Here is a 13,867-nt window from a genome sequence, read left to right on the forward strand (position 1 = left end):
TTTAGAATCAATTTAACATTACCTGAGTTTCCTCTGGGTGCTCCCGTTTCCTTCTGCAGTCCAAAGACGTGCAGATCAGAAAAGTGATGGAAGGTGTCATCAACAGTGCTATCAAGCAGCACCTGCTCAGCAATAACCTGCTCAGTGACGCCCAGTTTGGGTTCGGCCAGAGACACTCAGCTCCTGATCTCATTACACCCTTGGTCCAACCATGGACAAAAGAGCTGAATTCCAGAGGTGAGGTGAGAGTGATAGTCCTCGACATCAAGACTACATTCAACTGAGTGTGGCATCAAGGAGCCCTAGCAAAACTGGAATCAATGGGTATCGGGGGCAAACTCTCCGGTGGTTGGAGTCATACCTGGCACATAGGAAAGTGGTCGTGGTTGTTGGAGGTCAGTCATCTTAGCTCCAGGACATCTCTACATGAGTTCCTCAGGGTAATGTCCTCGGCCCAAACATCTTCATTGCTTCATCAATGACCTTCCCTCCAGCAAGAGGTCAGAAGTGGGGGTGTTTGCCAATGATTGCACAATGTTAAGCATCATTTGTGACTCCTCAGATACTGAAGCAGTCCACGTTCAAATGCAACAAGATTTGGACAATATTCAGGCTTGGGCTGATAAGTGGCAAGTAACATTCACACCACACAAATGCCAGGCTATGACCATCATGAATAAGAGACAATCTAACCACTACCCCTTGGCATTCAATGGTGTTACCATCACTGAATCCTTCACTATCAACATCCTGGGGGTTGTCGTTGACTAGAAACTCAACTGTACTTGCCACATTAACAAAGTGACTACAAAAGCAGGTCAGAGGGTAGGAATACGGCAGTAAGTAATTCACCTCCTGACTCCTCAAAGCCTGTCCACCATCTACAAGACACAGCATGAGTGCAGCCCCAACAACATTCAAGAAGCTTGACACCATCCAGGACAAAACAGCCCACTTAATTGGCTACATCCAGAAGCGTCCACTCCCTCTACCATGGATGCTCAATAGTAGCTGTGTGCACTATCTACAAGATGCAGTGCAGAAATTCACCAAAGATCCTCAGACAGTACCTTCCAAACCCACGACCACTTCCATCTAGATGGACAAGGGCAGCAGATATATGGGAACACCACCACCTTCAAGTTCCCCTTCAAGCCAATCACCGTCCTGACTTGGAAACATATCGTCATGCCTTCTCTGTTGCTGCATTAAAATCCTGAGATTCCCTCACCAATGGCATTATGGGTCACCCCACAGCAGGTGGACTGCAGTGGTTCAAGAAGGCAGCTCACCACCACCTTCTCAAGGGCAACTAGGGACAGGCAATAAATGCTGGCCAGCCAGCGACGCCCATATCCCACAAATGAATGAGAAAAATGATTAGGTGGATTGGCCATGCTAAATTGCCATAACGTCCAGGGATGTGCAGGCATGATGGATTCGCCATGGAATATTCAGGGTTACAGGGATAGGTTAGGGGGCTGAATCTAGGTGGGATGCCCTTTGGATTGTTGGCGTGGACTGGATGGGCCAAATTGCCTGCTTCCACACTGAAGGGATTCTGTGATTTTATAAATCACAAGTGGTATTATTTGGAGACCTGCAGTCGGCCGTAAAAGCGTTATTCAATGCAAATTTATAGTTTTCTAACTTTTTTTTTACACTTAATGTGTGACATGCTGGACCAGTGACAAATTAAACTTTAATATCTGAACACTTTTGTTACAATTTGTCCATTTTTATAGTTTTCCTATAATTTTGAAGGTATTTTGCCAGATCTTTATCTGCATGCATGCAGGATTTGTAACAAGATCAACGTAGTGTGGTCTACACATGAGTCCAGACACAGAGCAATGTGGTTGACTTTTCATTGCCTTGTATGTAATTAGGGACGGGCTATAAATGCTGGCCTGGTCAGTGATGCTCGCATGAATGAATACTTAAAAAGTGTTGACGGCACAACTAGAAGTAGATTGATATAAATTAATAGTTGTTAGAGAGACAAGTTTGTGGGGTGACAGAGCTAGGAACTTGATATCCAGAGCTATTGAATATACCAGAAAAATAGACAGAAAGGAAAAGGAAATGAGGTAATATTGTTAGTAAAGGAAGGTATCGTTATTACCTTTTACTGTACTTACTGTGAAAAGTTTGGAAAGCATCGGTGGCAGCGAATTATCCTGGCAAAGACTCAGTGGAGGAGAGTGAGCCCAGTGCAGGGGACAGTGAGTCTTGAGAAAATGTCGGCAAGGTAGGCCCAGTGGCGAAAGATGGCGCGTGAGGATCGGCGACTTTGTTGGTTGGGTCTGGCGCTGATGTGGCAAATTGGTGGTGGAAGGGCAACTTGGCAACATCAAAATGGGCCGTGTTGAGAGAGTCTGATGTTGGTGGGGATAGCCACCCCACCAGCAAAAGATGGCGCCTGAGGATTGGTGATTTTGATGTTAGTTAGGTCTGGCGAGGCGGTAGCTGGCTGAGAACCCGAACATAATTGGACTTCTGTTTAAGTTGATGGGTTCTGAGGAAGGGTCACTTGACCCAAAACATTAACTCCGATTTCTCTTCACAGATGCTGCTGGACCTGTTGAGCTTTTCTAGCAATTTCTGTTTTTGTTTCTGATTTATAGCATCCACAGTTTTTTTTGGTTTCTCTAGAAGCTAAAGCTTTTCATTGTTGTCTTGTTTTTAAACTATCAAAATGGCGCCATAATGTGGTGACTAATAAATCTTTTCACTTTAATATAGTGTATTTCTCTCTGTAAAATACATGTGACAATAAAAGTCATAAAAATCATTCATTAATGTGATGCCCATGTTCAAGAATGGTTGGAGACAGAAACCAAGAAACCGTAGGCTATTAGACTAATATATTTGTTTGAAAATGTATGAGTCCATTATTATGGAAGTAGTATAGAATTGCACAGTACAGAAGAGGACCGAAAGTTTTGATGAGTCAGTAACTGGAGTACTCTGTATAGTTTTGGTTTCTGTCCTTAAGAAAAGATATATTGACATTTGAGTTGGCATCAACAAAAACTACTTTAAATCTACACAATCCCACTTTCTAGCGCTTGGCCCATACCCTTGAATGTTATGACATTTCAAGTGCTCATCCAAGTACTTTTTTAAATGTCATGAGGCTCCAATTACCATCCCAGGCAGTGCATTCCAATTCCCACCACCCTCTGGGTTAAAACATTTTTCTTTAAATCCCATCTAAATAGCAGGACATTTAGAAAAGGTTGACATCATCAAATCAGTCAATACTCTTTTGTGAAATGAAAATGACAAATTTTCTAGAGTTCTTTGAGGCTGTAACATGCAGAGTTGATAAAGGTAAGCCAGTGGATGTTGGGAATTTGTATTTTTGGAGAGAATTTGATAAGTTGCCACTTAAAAGGTTTTGCGCAAAACAGCAGCTCATGGTATTGGGGGTATCAGCATGGATGAACATTGGTTAAAACAGAAGACAGGGACTTGATGCTAGTGGGTTTTTTCCACGTTCGAAAGAATTAACTCTTGGAGTTCCAGACGAGTTAGTCTTAAGGCCTCAATTTTTTTCCTCTCCATATTAGTGATATAGAGGAGGGCACAGTGTGGAATATATTCAAATTTGCTGACTATACAAAAACAGGTAGGAGAGCATGTTATGCTCAGGAGATAAGGAATCTGCAATGGAATATAGATAGATTGTTTTAGGCAAAGACTTGGTAGATATAGTTTAATGTAGGAAGGTTCAAGGTCAGTTTGGTAGGAAAATTCAAAAGGTAGACTATTAGATAAAAAGAGAGACCCTCCAAAAAAGTGCAGCGCAGGGAGCTGGGTGATTTTGTGCACGAAGCACACAATGTTAGCATGCAGGTACAACAAATAATGAAGGAAAATGGGCTTTTTTTATCTTTATTGCTCGTGGTTGGAGTTTAAAAATGGGAAAAGTCTTGTTACAAGTGTACAGGGTATTGGTGCAACAGCAACTGATGTACTGTATACAGTTTTGGACCTTGTATCTAAGAGAGGATATATTGGCATTGAATTGAATTGAATTAGCTCTATTGAGTGTACTCAAATGAGTGAAGTAAAAAGTTTACAACTCTCCACATAGGGCGCCACCTTAGGTATAAAGCTACCTCGGTACAGCTTTTCAAAAACAAGTTCTTAGGAAAAAGAAATTAGAAAAATAAAGAAATAAAAAGCTCAGCATTACAGATCATATGAATAATTAAGAAAAACCAAGAAATAATAAGTTCAGAATAACAGTTGAGCCAACTCAGTTCACGCCGACACCTAGCCTCCAGTAACTGGGAGAGATACCTCTACCGCCTCGTTGCTGCCTGTGCTGCACCCACCAACGTAGGAGTTGCCACACTTTGGGCGTCATCTCTTCACCACTGGCCCACCTCACTGATGCTGCTGAACCCACACTTGCATCAACTCAGGAGTCCCCGGCTCCGTTGATGCTGCCGCCTCGCCGATAACCAGAAGTCCCCACTCCGGGCCTACCGTGACAGCAACTAGGAGTCTCTGAGTCCGCTGCTGCCTTGATGACCCAGAAATCCCTGCTCTGGGCATAACACGCTGCTGCCACTGCCACACTAGTGCTAGGAGGCCCTGCTCTGGGCCCACTGCAACCAGGAGGCCCTGGCTTCATTGCCAGGCCAGGCCGCTGCCACACCAAGTGTCCTGCTTTGGCTACAAATGTCGCCTTGCCGGCGTCGCCATCTTGAAGAGTCTGCTGCCACCAGCTCTGCTGCTCCAATTGCTGGAGGAACTTTGCTGTCGTTGCTGCTGCCACTGGCCCCGAACGCCGGTGGGACTTGCTGCCATTGCCTCCGGTCCTGAACCATGGGAGGATGTCCTTGCTGCCGCTGCCTCCAATTGCCAGAGAAGCCGTCTCTGCCACTCTGCACATGGCCTACTGTTGTGGATGTGCCGAAGCTGCCAATCAACAGAAAAGTTAAAAGAAACACAGAAGAAAAGGAAAATAAGACAGAAAAAGAGCAGAAGCAAAAGGGAAAAATGGGAAAGCAGATGTGTGCAGATGAGACCACACGTAGCCCTGTTACTCTGCCATCTACTCTGCATACAGGCAGTTCAAAACAGATTGACTAGACTGATTGATAGGATGAAAGGGTTTAATTTATGAAGAACAGCTCAACAGGTTAGGCTCCTTTTTTAATGCCTTATGTTTTAACTGGTTACCTTCCTTGACCACCTTTGCTGACCAATTGGTTCATCCTTTTCAACATTCCTTCTTTTTGATTGGAATAAATTTTTGCTGTGTTATGAAACATTTGCTTAATTTTTTGCTACTAGTCCTGTACTGACCTTAACCCTTAGTCTATTTACCCAGCCCATTTTAGACAACTCATTCTCATACCTCTATAATTGGCCTTATTTAAGTTGAGGACACTGATTTGAGACCAGAGTTGCTTTCCCTGAAACTGAATTTGAAATTCTATCATGTTGTGATCACTAATCCCTGAGGGTTCTTAACTACTGCATCCCTTATTAATCTTACCATATTACATATTACTAGTTTGAAAAGGCCTGTTCCTAGATAAGTTCTGCAACTTTGAATGGAGTTGAGAAAAATAAAAGATGATCTCATTGAAGCATGCATGATTCTCAGAGATCTTGCCAGGGTAGACATTGAGAAGATGCTTCCACTAGTGGAGGATCTCAAACTGAGGCACATAGTCACAGAATAAGGGGACATTCATTTAAAACTGAGATATGAAAGAATTTATTACCCCAGAGGCTAGTGAATGTCCGGAATTTTCTGTCCCAGAGAGTTGTGGAGGCTAGATCACTCAAAGTATTTAAAGAGGATGTAGATTGATTTTTTTGAAACATCGAGGAATTAAGGGCTATGAGGAGTTGAGGCCTGGAGCCATGATCTTATAGAATGGTGGGACAGTCTAGATGGGCTGAATAGCTTTCTCCTGCTCCTATTTTTTATGTTTGTATGTTTAATTAGATTGTGTCTGGAGCTAAAGTAATATGACTTATTTTCTAGGTACACATTCCATAGCAGCAGTTGTCAGTTACTGGCTAATGGAGACTGAATGTTTACCAAAAATATACATGTGATAGAGCAGAAAATTTACGTATTTCTCTTACTTAATGTTTCCCATGTAAGTAATGAAAACATGGCAACTGACTCACCTTTCAATTGAAAGGGACATACACAAATTCTTATGTCAAGAAAATCCAATCTGCTGCCTCTAAGGCATTACTTTTCAGCTCTATTTAAGAATCATTGGGCAGAACTTTCCACTTGAGTAGTGTTATAGTGAATGGTTCATCTATCCATTATTCTCCCTGACTCATTTTGCTTTCTATTAACTTTAGTTGGGTAGCAAGTGGTTAATCTTCCTGTTTTATACCGTTGTGAAGTTCAAGGTTCTGCTTATTATTTAAATATTAAAATAACAAAAGAAAAGTAGTTTAACATGGGAGCTGACCTCATTGATGTGCGCATGAACAACTATAAAATTAGTGTAGACTACCTATCTATTAAAATGTTAGTGTTGGGTTGATCAAATTTGGCTGCCCAGTTGACTGAGACTGAGGGCTGAAAATTACAGGACTGGGAGGGGAACAGAGTTATCCCACACGACCAGGTTAAAGACTGTCGGAACCGGCAGTCCCTTGGAATTGATGAAGGCGTTCATCAGGTTAAATGAGTCTTTGGGTAACCACGAACCCCAATTTTAATCCCCAAGTATTTTTGCAGTGGCGTATTGTTGCTTGGAATTCACAGCACTGCATTTGTTTCTTTCTCTTTCTTCTGCCACTACAGTTGCACTTCACAGTAGAGTTGCTTAGCTTCGAAGTGATTTGCACGTTCATGGATCAGGTGTTATACCTACTGAATGGGCTGCCATTTTAATATTTAAATCTTCCCATTCTAACTATTTCATGGTATGTAGGGTATATTGGAGCCAGTTGAGTTTTGAAGCAGATGTATTGATTCTTAGTAATTTACTTAACTGTGGGTTAATTGTTCACCTTGGTGCTTGCCGATCCTCAGTATTTTGGGGATGAGGTTGGGGGTTGGGTGGGAAGGTGATGGACTAGCCACCAAACCTAGGTTACAAGCTCCCATGCTGAAAATATACCTAACGGTAATATTATTGAGGGAAAATGTGCAATAGTTTTATTGAGGCATGTATGAGCCAGAAGGCATCATTTTGCATAATGTGAATGTAAATTGTTGTGTTATGTGCTGATTAGATATCAATTCTGCCTGAACTTAACTAATTTTATAATTTGGTTAATTTTCCAGAATCGTTACAAGAGTGACAACCAAGTCAACAATCGAGAGGTTATGATTCTAATGGATGGGGAGTAAGTCACACCCTTGTCTTCAAATTAATAACATTCCGTGTATGCATCTTGTTTCCAGAATTTTAATTGTCGATTGTCATTTTTATTGTGCCCTGTTGCCTCTTATATCTCATTATAAATTCATTTATTCACAATTGTGTTGGAAGTTGCCATGGTAAACTTTGTAGTGGAAAATTGTAGTGGCAGCCTTTGTATCTCTGAAGGTTATGAAATTTTCATTGTTCGGAATTCTGCCTTTTAATTTTTTCCCAGCTGCTTCCTCTCCTTGGCTGTTGCCCGTTCAAAACATCAGGACTTAGTTGCTGTTCATGTTCACAATTTGAGCCACTTCACTGTTAAGATTGCATCCCTGGTAATGCTTACCAGGTACCAGCTGTTCCTGTCTCAAGCTATTGATAAACCACCAAACTCCCCATCTTGAGTGCAAGCACAGCTCGAAGGGGTGCATTAGTGCATACAGACAGCAGCATCAACTACAGGATATACAAAGGTTACTGGGCACTGGAAAATGGGCTTCTGGGAGTTGGGGTGAGGTGAGGCATTGGTACTTCATTGCTGCTTGATGCAGAATACCACTCTCCCTTACTGCTTGCAACAAATTGGCATAACATACATTGCCAAACCATTGGTCTGCTGTATATCAAACGTAACCAACCAGTCACTGGATAGTGACTACAACCGCCGCAGCAAGATACTGGGAAGGCTTCAGCATAAACTGCAGGCAAAGTGGGAGATCATAAAATTGCTTTTGAAAACGTTTTGATAATAAAGGGCTGCAGTAGCTTATTTCTCCCTGTACTCAATTAGCATTGGAAATGTTAATGGTGAATTAAACACATGCTTGTTTTTCCTTTGTGGTCAGACTATGATGCAGGCTAGTTTTTGGATCCAGGCATGTTTAGGCAGAAAAGTCAAGTTATACTTCAACCAGTAATGCTTTGACATCTGAACCAAAGCTCACTAATGTAGGTTCTTCAATGTTCATCCACAGAAGGGAGTACAACTTGGGTTTCCAAGAATGATATCTGGACTTCAGGTTTATGTTATAAGGAGAGATTATACAATTAGGCTGTTTTCTCTAGAATTTAGAAGGTGAAGGTGTGATCTGAATGAAGTCGTCAAGATATTATCAGCAAAAGACAGGGTAGGAAAAGATAAACTATTTCCATTGGTTGGAGTTTCTAGAATTAGGGGGCATTGTTGGAGAATTAGAGCCAGACCGTTCGGAGGAAATGTTAGGAAGCACTTCTACATAAAAAAGACCAATTGATGTTTGGAACTATCTTCCACAAACAGCAGCGGATGCTGGATCAGTTGTCAACTTTAAGTCTGAAATAGATAAAATTTTGTTAAGCAAGTGTATTAAGGGATATAGACCAAAGGTGGAGTTAGGCCACTGATCAGCCACGATCATTGAATGGTGGAACAATTTCAAAGGGTTGAATGGGCTACTCCTGTTCTTATGTTCCTATGACTCACATGCATTGATCAAAGCAGAGGTGAAAGACATACTTAAGACTGGTGTTGAAATTTTGAGATAACAAGGTGTAGAGCTGGATGAACACAGCAGGCCAAGCAGCATCAGAGGAGCAGGAAGGCTGACGTTTCGGGCCTAGACCCTTCTTCAGAAATGGGGGAGGGGAAGGGGGTTCTGAAATAAATAGGGAGAGAGGGGGAGGCGGATAGAAGATAGATGGAGAGGAGACAGACAGGTCAAAGAGGCGGGGATGGAACCAGTAAAGGTGAGTGGAGATGGGGAGTTAGGGAGGAGATAGGTCAGTCCAGGGAGGACGGACAGGCCAAGGAGGCGGGATGAGGTTAGTAGGTAGGAGATGGGGGTGGGGCTTGAGGTGGGAGGAGGGGATAGGTGGGAGGAAGGACAGATTAGGGAGGCGGGGACGAGCTGGGCTGGTTTTGGGATGCGGTAGGGGGAGGGGAGATTTTGAAGCTTGTGAAGTCCACATTGATACCATTGGGCTGCAGGGTTCCCAAGCGGAATATGAATTGCTGTTCCTGCAACCTTCGCGTGGCATCGTTGTGACACTGCAGGAGGCCCAGGATGGACATGTCGTCTGCGGAATGAGAGGGGGAGTTGAAATGGTTCGCGACTGGGAGGTGCAGTTGTTTAGTGCGAACCGAGCGTAGGTGTTCTGCAAAGCGTTCCTCACGCCTCTGCTTGGTTTCCCCGATGTAGAGGAGGCCACAATGGGAAATTATAGTTTGAGGATTGTTACCCTGTCATTCACAAATTCCCTCTGTCCTTTGACTGAATAGAAAGATGGTTTTTTTTTCTCATATACCTTAGTTTGAATTTGGTACCCGAGTTTAAATAAGTGAAAGTTTGTTAGTTTGGTTTATTAAATAAAAACTTGGATCTAAGAGAAAGCACAAATGAATCACTTTTGTGGAGCTGTTAGAGATCAATATCACTTTTAAAAAGACAAAAGTGTCACATTTCCTGTTTGTAGAAATCATCTTTGAATGGATCGTACATATACATCAGCATTTTGTTTTTGAAGATGTATTCTCACGGTATTGACATTACTGTTAGCTAACAGTGAGTTGATGGTACTGCTTAACCACTAATTCCAGATTGAATAGGGATGACAAGTTCATGAACATGAAACAGTTTGATTTCCATGAAAAACTTATTTTTTTGTGTGGTACTGACCCTAAATTGCTACTTTTAAAAATTCCTTTCAACGTTTTACGATGGTGTGATTTGAATTTGAATTCTGAATTTCCAGTCCTGTATGCATTTAGATGGGTATGTGAATAGGAAGGGTTTAGAGGGATATGGGCCAAATGCTGGCAAATGGGAGTAGATTAATTTAGGATATTTGGTTGGCACGGACGTGTTGCACTGAAGGTTCTGTTTCCATGCTGTGCATATCTATGACTCTGAGATCCTGTGCACTTTGTTTTAATCACTTTAGTAATGGCCAAAATATAAGTCCCTGTCAAATTAAAATTCCTGAAAAATGTCATTTTAGCTTTTCTTCCTTCATCCTGGAACAGTTTCTTAGTTCTTGTCCAAACTTGCACTGAGTTAAATATATCGTAGAATGAAACTTTAATTTTGTGTTTGCACAAAACTAATGTTTGTGTATCTTTGCTATTAAAAGAGCCATGCAGCATTGCTGAGGCCTGTGTCACTATTACCCCACTCTCTGTCCTATTTCCTTGTTCTGGAAACTTTAATAATCTCTGCTGAGCCCTCCCCCATTTTCACTTATTCCGTAATTTTCCATGCAACTGACCCTATCCACCTACTCTTCAGTTTAAAACCCTATCCATAGACCAAGTAATGTGATTTGCCAAAACTCTGGTCTCAGCATTACACAGGGGGAGCCCGTTCCATTGGAACAACTCCCATCTTCCTTGGTATTGGTGCTAATCCCATGAATTCAAATTGATTTCTCCCACACCAATCTTTGAGCCAAGCGTTTACCTCTTTAATCTTGTTGATCCTGTGCCAATTTGATTGTGACTCAGGTTATGATCCAGAGATTATTATCTTTAAGGTTCTGCTTTTTAATTTAGCCTGAGATGCTCATGTTCCCTTAGCAGAATCTCTTTTCTCTTTCGAACAATTTCGTTGGTACTTAACGTGGACCACAACAACTGGATCTTTCCCATCCCACTCCAGGTTCCTCTGCAGCCCAGATGAGATATCCTGAAACTAAACACCATTCAGGCAATACAGCTTTCGGGACTCTCGATCTCTATTCTCCTGACTATAGTATCCCCGATTACAACTACATTTGTCTTTTCTGTCTCCTGTTGAATGGCTTCCTATATCATGCGCTATGATCAGTTTGTTCATTGCCCCTTGAGTCCCCACTCACCTCCACACAGTGAGTCATACAGTTGTACAGCACAGATACAGGCCTTTTGGTCCAACTCATCCGTGCCGACCAGATATCCTAAATTAATGTAATGTCATTTGCCAGCATTTGGCCCATTATCTGTCTAAACCTTTCCTATTCATGTATCCATCCAGATGTCTTTTAAATGTTGTAATTGTACCAGCGTCTGCCACTTCCTCTGGCAGCTCATTCTATACATGCACTACCCTCTGCGTGAAAAAGTTGCCCCTTAGGCCCCTGTCATTTCTTTCCCCTCTCACCTTAAACCTGTGCCCTCTAGTTTGGACACCCTGACCCTGGGGAAAAGACCTTCACTATTCACAATGTCCATGCCACTCATTTTATAAACTTCTGTATAGTCACCCCTCAGCTTCGACACTCTAGGGAAAATAGCCCCAGCCTATTCAGCCTCTCTCTATGGCTCAAACACTCCATCCCCCACAACATCCTCGTAAATCCTTTCTGTACCCTTTCAAGTTTAACAGTATCTTTCCTACATCAAGGCGACCAGAACTGAACACAGTATTCCAGAAGCGGCCTAACCAGTGTGCTGTACAGCTGCAACATGACATCCCAACTTCTGTACTCAATGCAATGACCAATAAAGGCAAGCATTCCAAATGCCTTCTTTGCTACCCTGTCTACCTGTGACTCCACATTCAAGGAGCTATATATCTGCACTCAAGTTCTCTGTGTTTAGCAACACTCCGTAGGACCCTACCTTTAAGTGCGTAAGTCCTGCCCTGATTTGCCATACCAATATGCAACACCTCAGATTTATTTAAATTAATCTCCATCTGCCACTCCTTGGCCCATCTGATCAGCTCCCATTGTACTCTGAGATAACCTCCTTCATTGTCCACTACACTACCAATTTTGGTGTCATCTGCAAACTTACTAACCATTTCTCCTATATTTACATCTAAGTCATTTGTATAAGTGACTAAAGGCATTGGACCCAGCACCAATAATCATAGATTATAGAATCCCTACACTATGGAAACAGGCCATTCGGCCCAACAAGCCTACACCGACCGTCAGAGCATCCCACCCAGACCCATCCTCCTATAACCAAACTAATCTACACATCCCTGAACGCTATGGGCAATTTAGCATGGCCAATCCACCTAGCCTACACATCTTTGGACTGTGGGAGGAAACCAGAGCGCCTGAAGGAAACCCACGCAGACACGGGGAGAACGTGCAAACTCCACACAGACAGTCGCCCGAGGCTGGAATTGAACCCGGGCTCCTGGCACTGTGAGGCAGCAGTGCTAACCACTGAGCCACTGTGCCACCCTAATCAATACATATCATTGCCAATAATCTCCATCCTAACATCGACTCCAGGGAAGCTAAACATGAGCCTGAAGTGATTTGAGCTCGCAACTTTCTACTTTGGAGTCAAACACGCTACCTTTGCACCACAAGCTTACACCTTGCAGCACATCACTGATCTCAGGCCTTCAGTGCGAAAAACAACTCTCCACCACCAGCCTCTGACTCCTACCTTCAAGCCAATTTTGTATCCAAATGGCTAGCGCTCCCTGGATTCCATGTGATCGGATCTTGCTAACCAGTCAACCATCTTATCGAACGCCTTGCTGAAGTCCATTGCTATTGCTATGCTTTCATCATTTTTCTTTGTCACTTCCTCAAAAAACTCAATCAAATTAGTGAGACAGTGAGCAAGAATCTCAAGACTATTTGACAAGCTCAAAGGCTGAGGTCTCTTCAGCACTACCTCCTGAATCACTCTACCTGCCTCACTCATAGTCAAACCTCCCTGTTCCTAACCACTGACTCAATTTGAGATAGTTGATCCAAGGGGGTTGACTGCCTTCTGGAAGACAGCATCCAGGTAACTGTCCCCCTCCCTGATGTGTTGCAGTGTTTGAAGCTCAGACTCCAGCACATCAACTCTGAGCTGGAGTTCCTCAAGCAACCGACACTTGCTACAGATACGGTGACAATGATCACAATGGGGCCAGGCAACTCTATTTTAATTACTTACGTCTAAGTTTGATTTTTAAAACTTTTGTTCTGCTCTTTTAGTTTGTAGCCTTTAAGTATTTCTCCTAATTAATTTCATTCTGAAAGTAAGCTATATAGTCAAGTTAATAGATATCACCAACCAACGAATTTACGGTTTACCTGTGATGTCATTCTGTTCTGCTCTGGGCTTCACTTTATCCTGTTTAAACACAATCCTTACCAAGTACAAGTCAAAGAGACCAAGCAAAAAGCACCTCTTCCCATTTGCACCAAATTCGCATGCTGCCTCCAAATTTCCTGAACTATATAGTCGCTTGGGCTATGTCACATGATGGCTGTAAGATGATAGTGGAGTAGGGCTCCTGAACCTGGGGCTCATCCACTCCATCTGCTTTTCTTTTCTTTTTCTTCTCTCGTTATTTTTTGTCTGTTCTTTTTTATTTTACTTACCTCTTGGTGAAGAGCTTAGTCACGGTGACTGCATTGGCAGCAGTGAGTGGGAACAGCAGCGCAGACATACGAGTCATCCCAGCAGTGGGGGACATGAGTAGCAGCATGGACTTGCGGCAGTGGCGTCACAAGCAGGTATGTGTTCTGGCGGCTTCTGCATCATTGAGGCGGTCTGAATGCTGACTCATGGCTGCTGCTAGGGA

At 42.7% G+C, this 13,867-nt stretch overlaps 1 protein-coding gene across 1 annotated transcript in view; it reads left to right on the forward strand.

The window, feature by feature from the left end:
• Nucleotides 1-13,867, forward strand: part of atp8b5b (ATPase phospholipid transporting 8B5b) — a 253,067-nt gene that overhangs the window by 64,094 nt on the left and 175,106 nt on the right. Inside the window, exon 6 of the mRNA XM_048600294.1 lies at nucleotides 7,289-7,350. Within this exon, the coding sequence (XP_048456251.1) occupies nucleotides 7,289-7,350 (62 nt within the window). The remainder of the gene's footprint in view (nucleotides 1-7,288; nucleotides 7,351-13,867) is intronic.

This window comes from Rhincodon typus, chromosome 1 (genome assembly GCF_021869965.1).
Source record: "Rhincodon typus isolate 14 chromosome 1, sRhiTyp1.1, whole genome shotgun sequence".
Lineage (NCBI taxonomy): Eukaryota > Metazoa > Chordata > Chondrichthyes > Orectolobiformes > Rhincodontidae > Rhincodon > Rhincodon typus.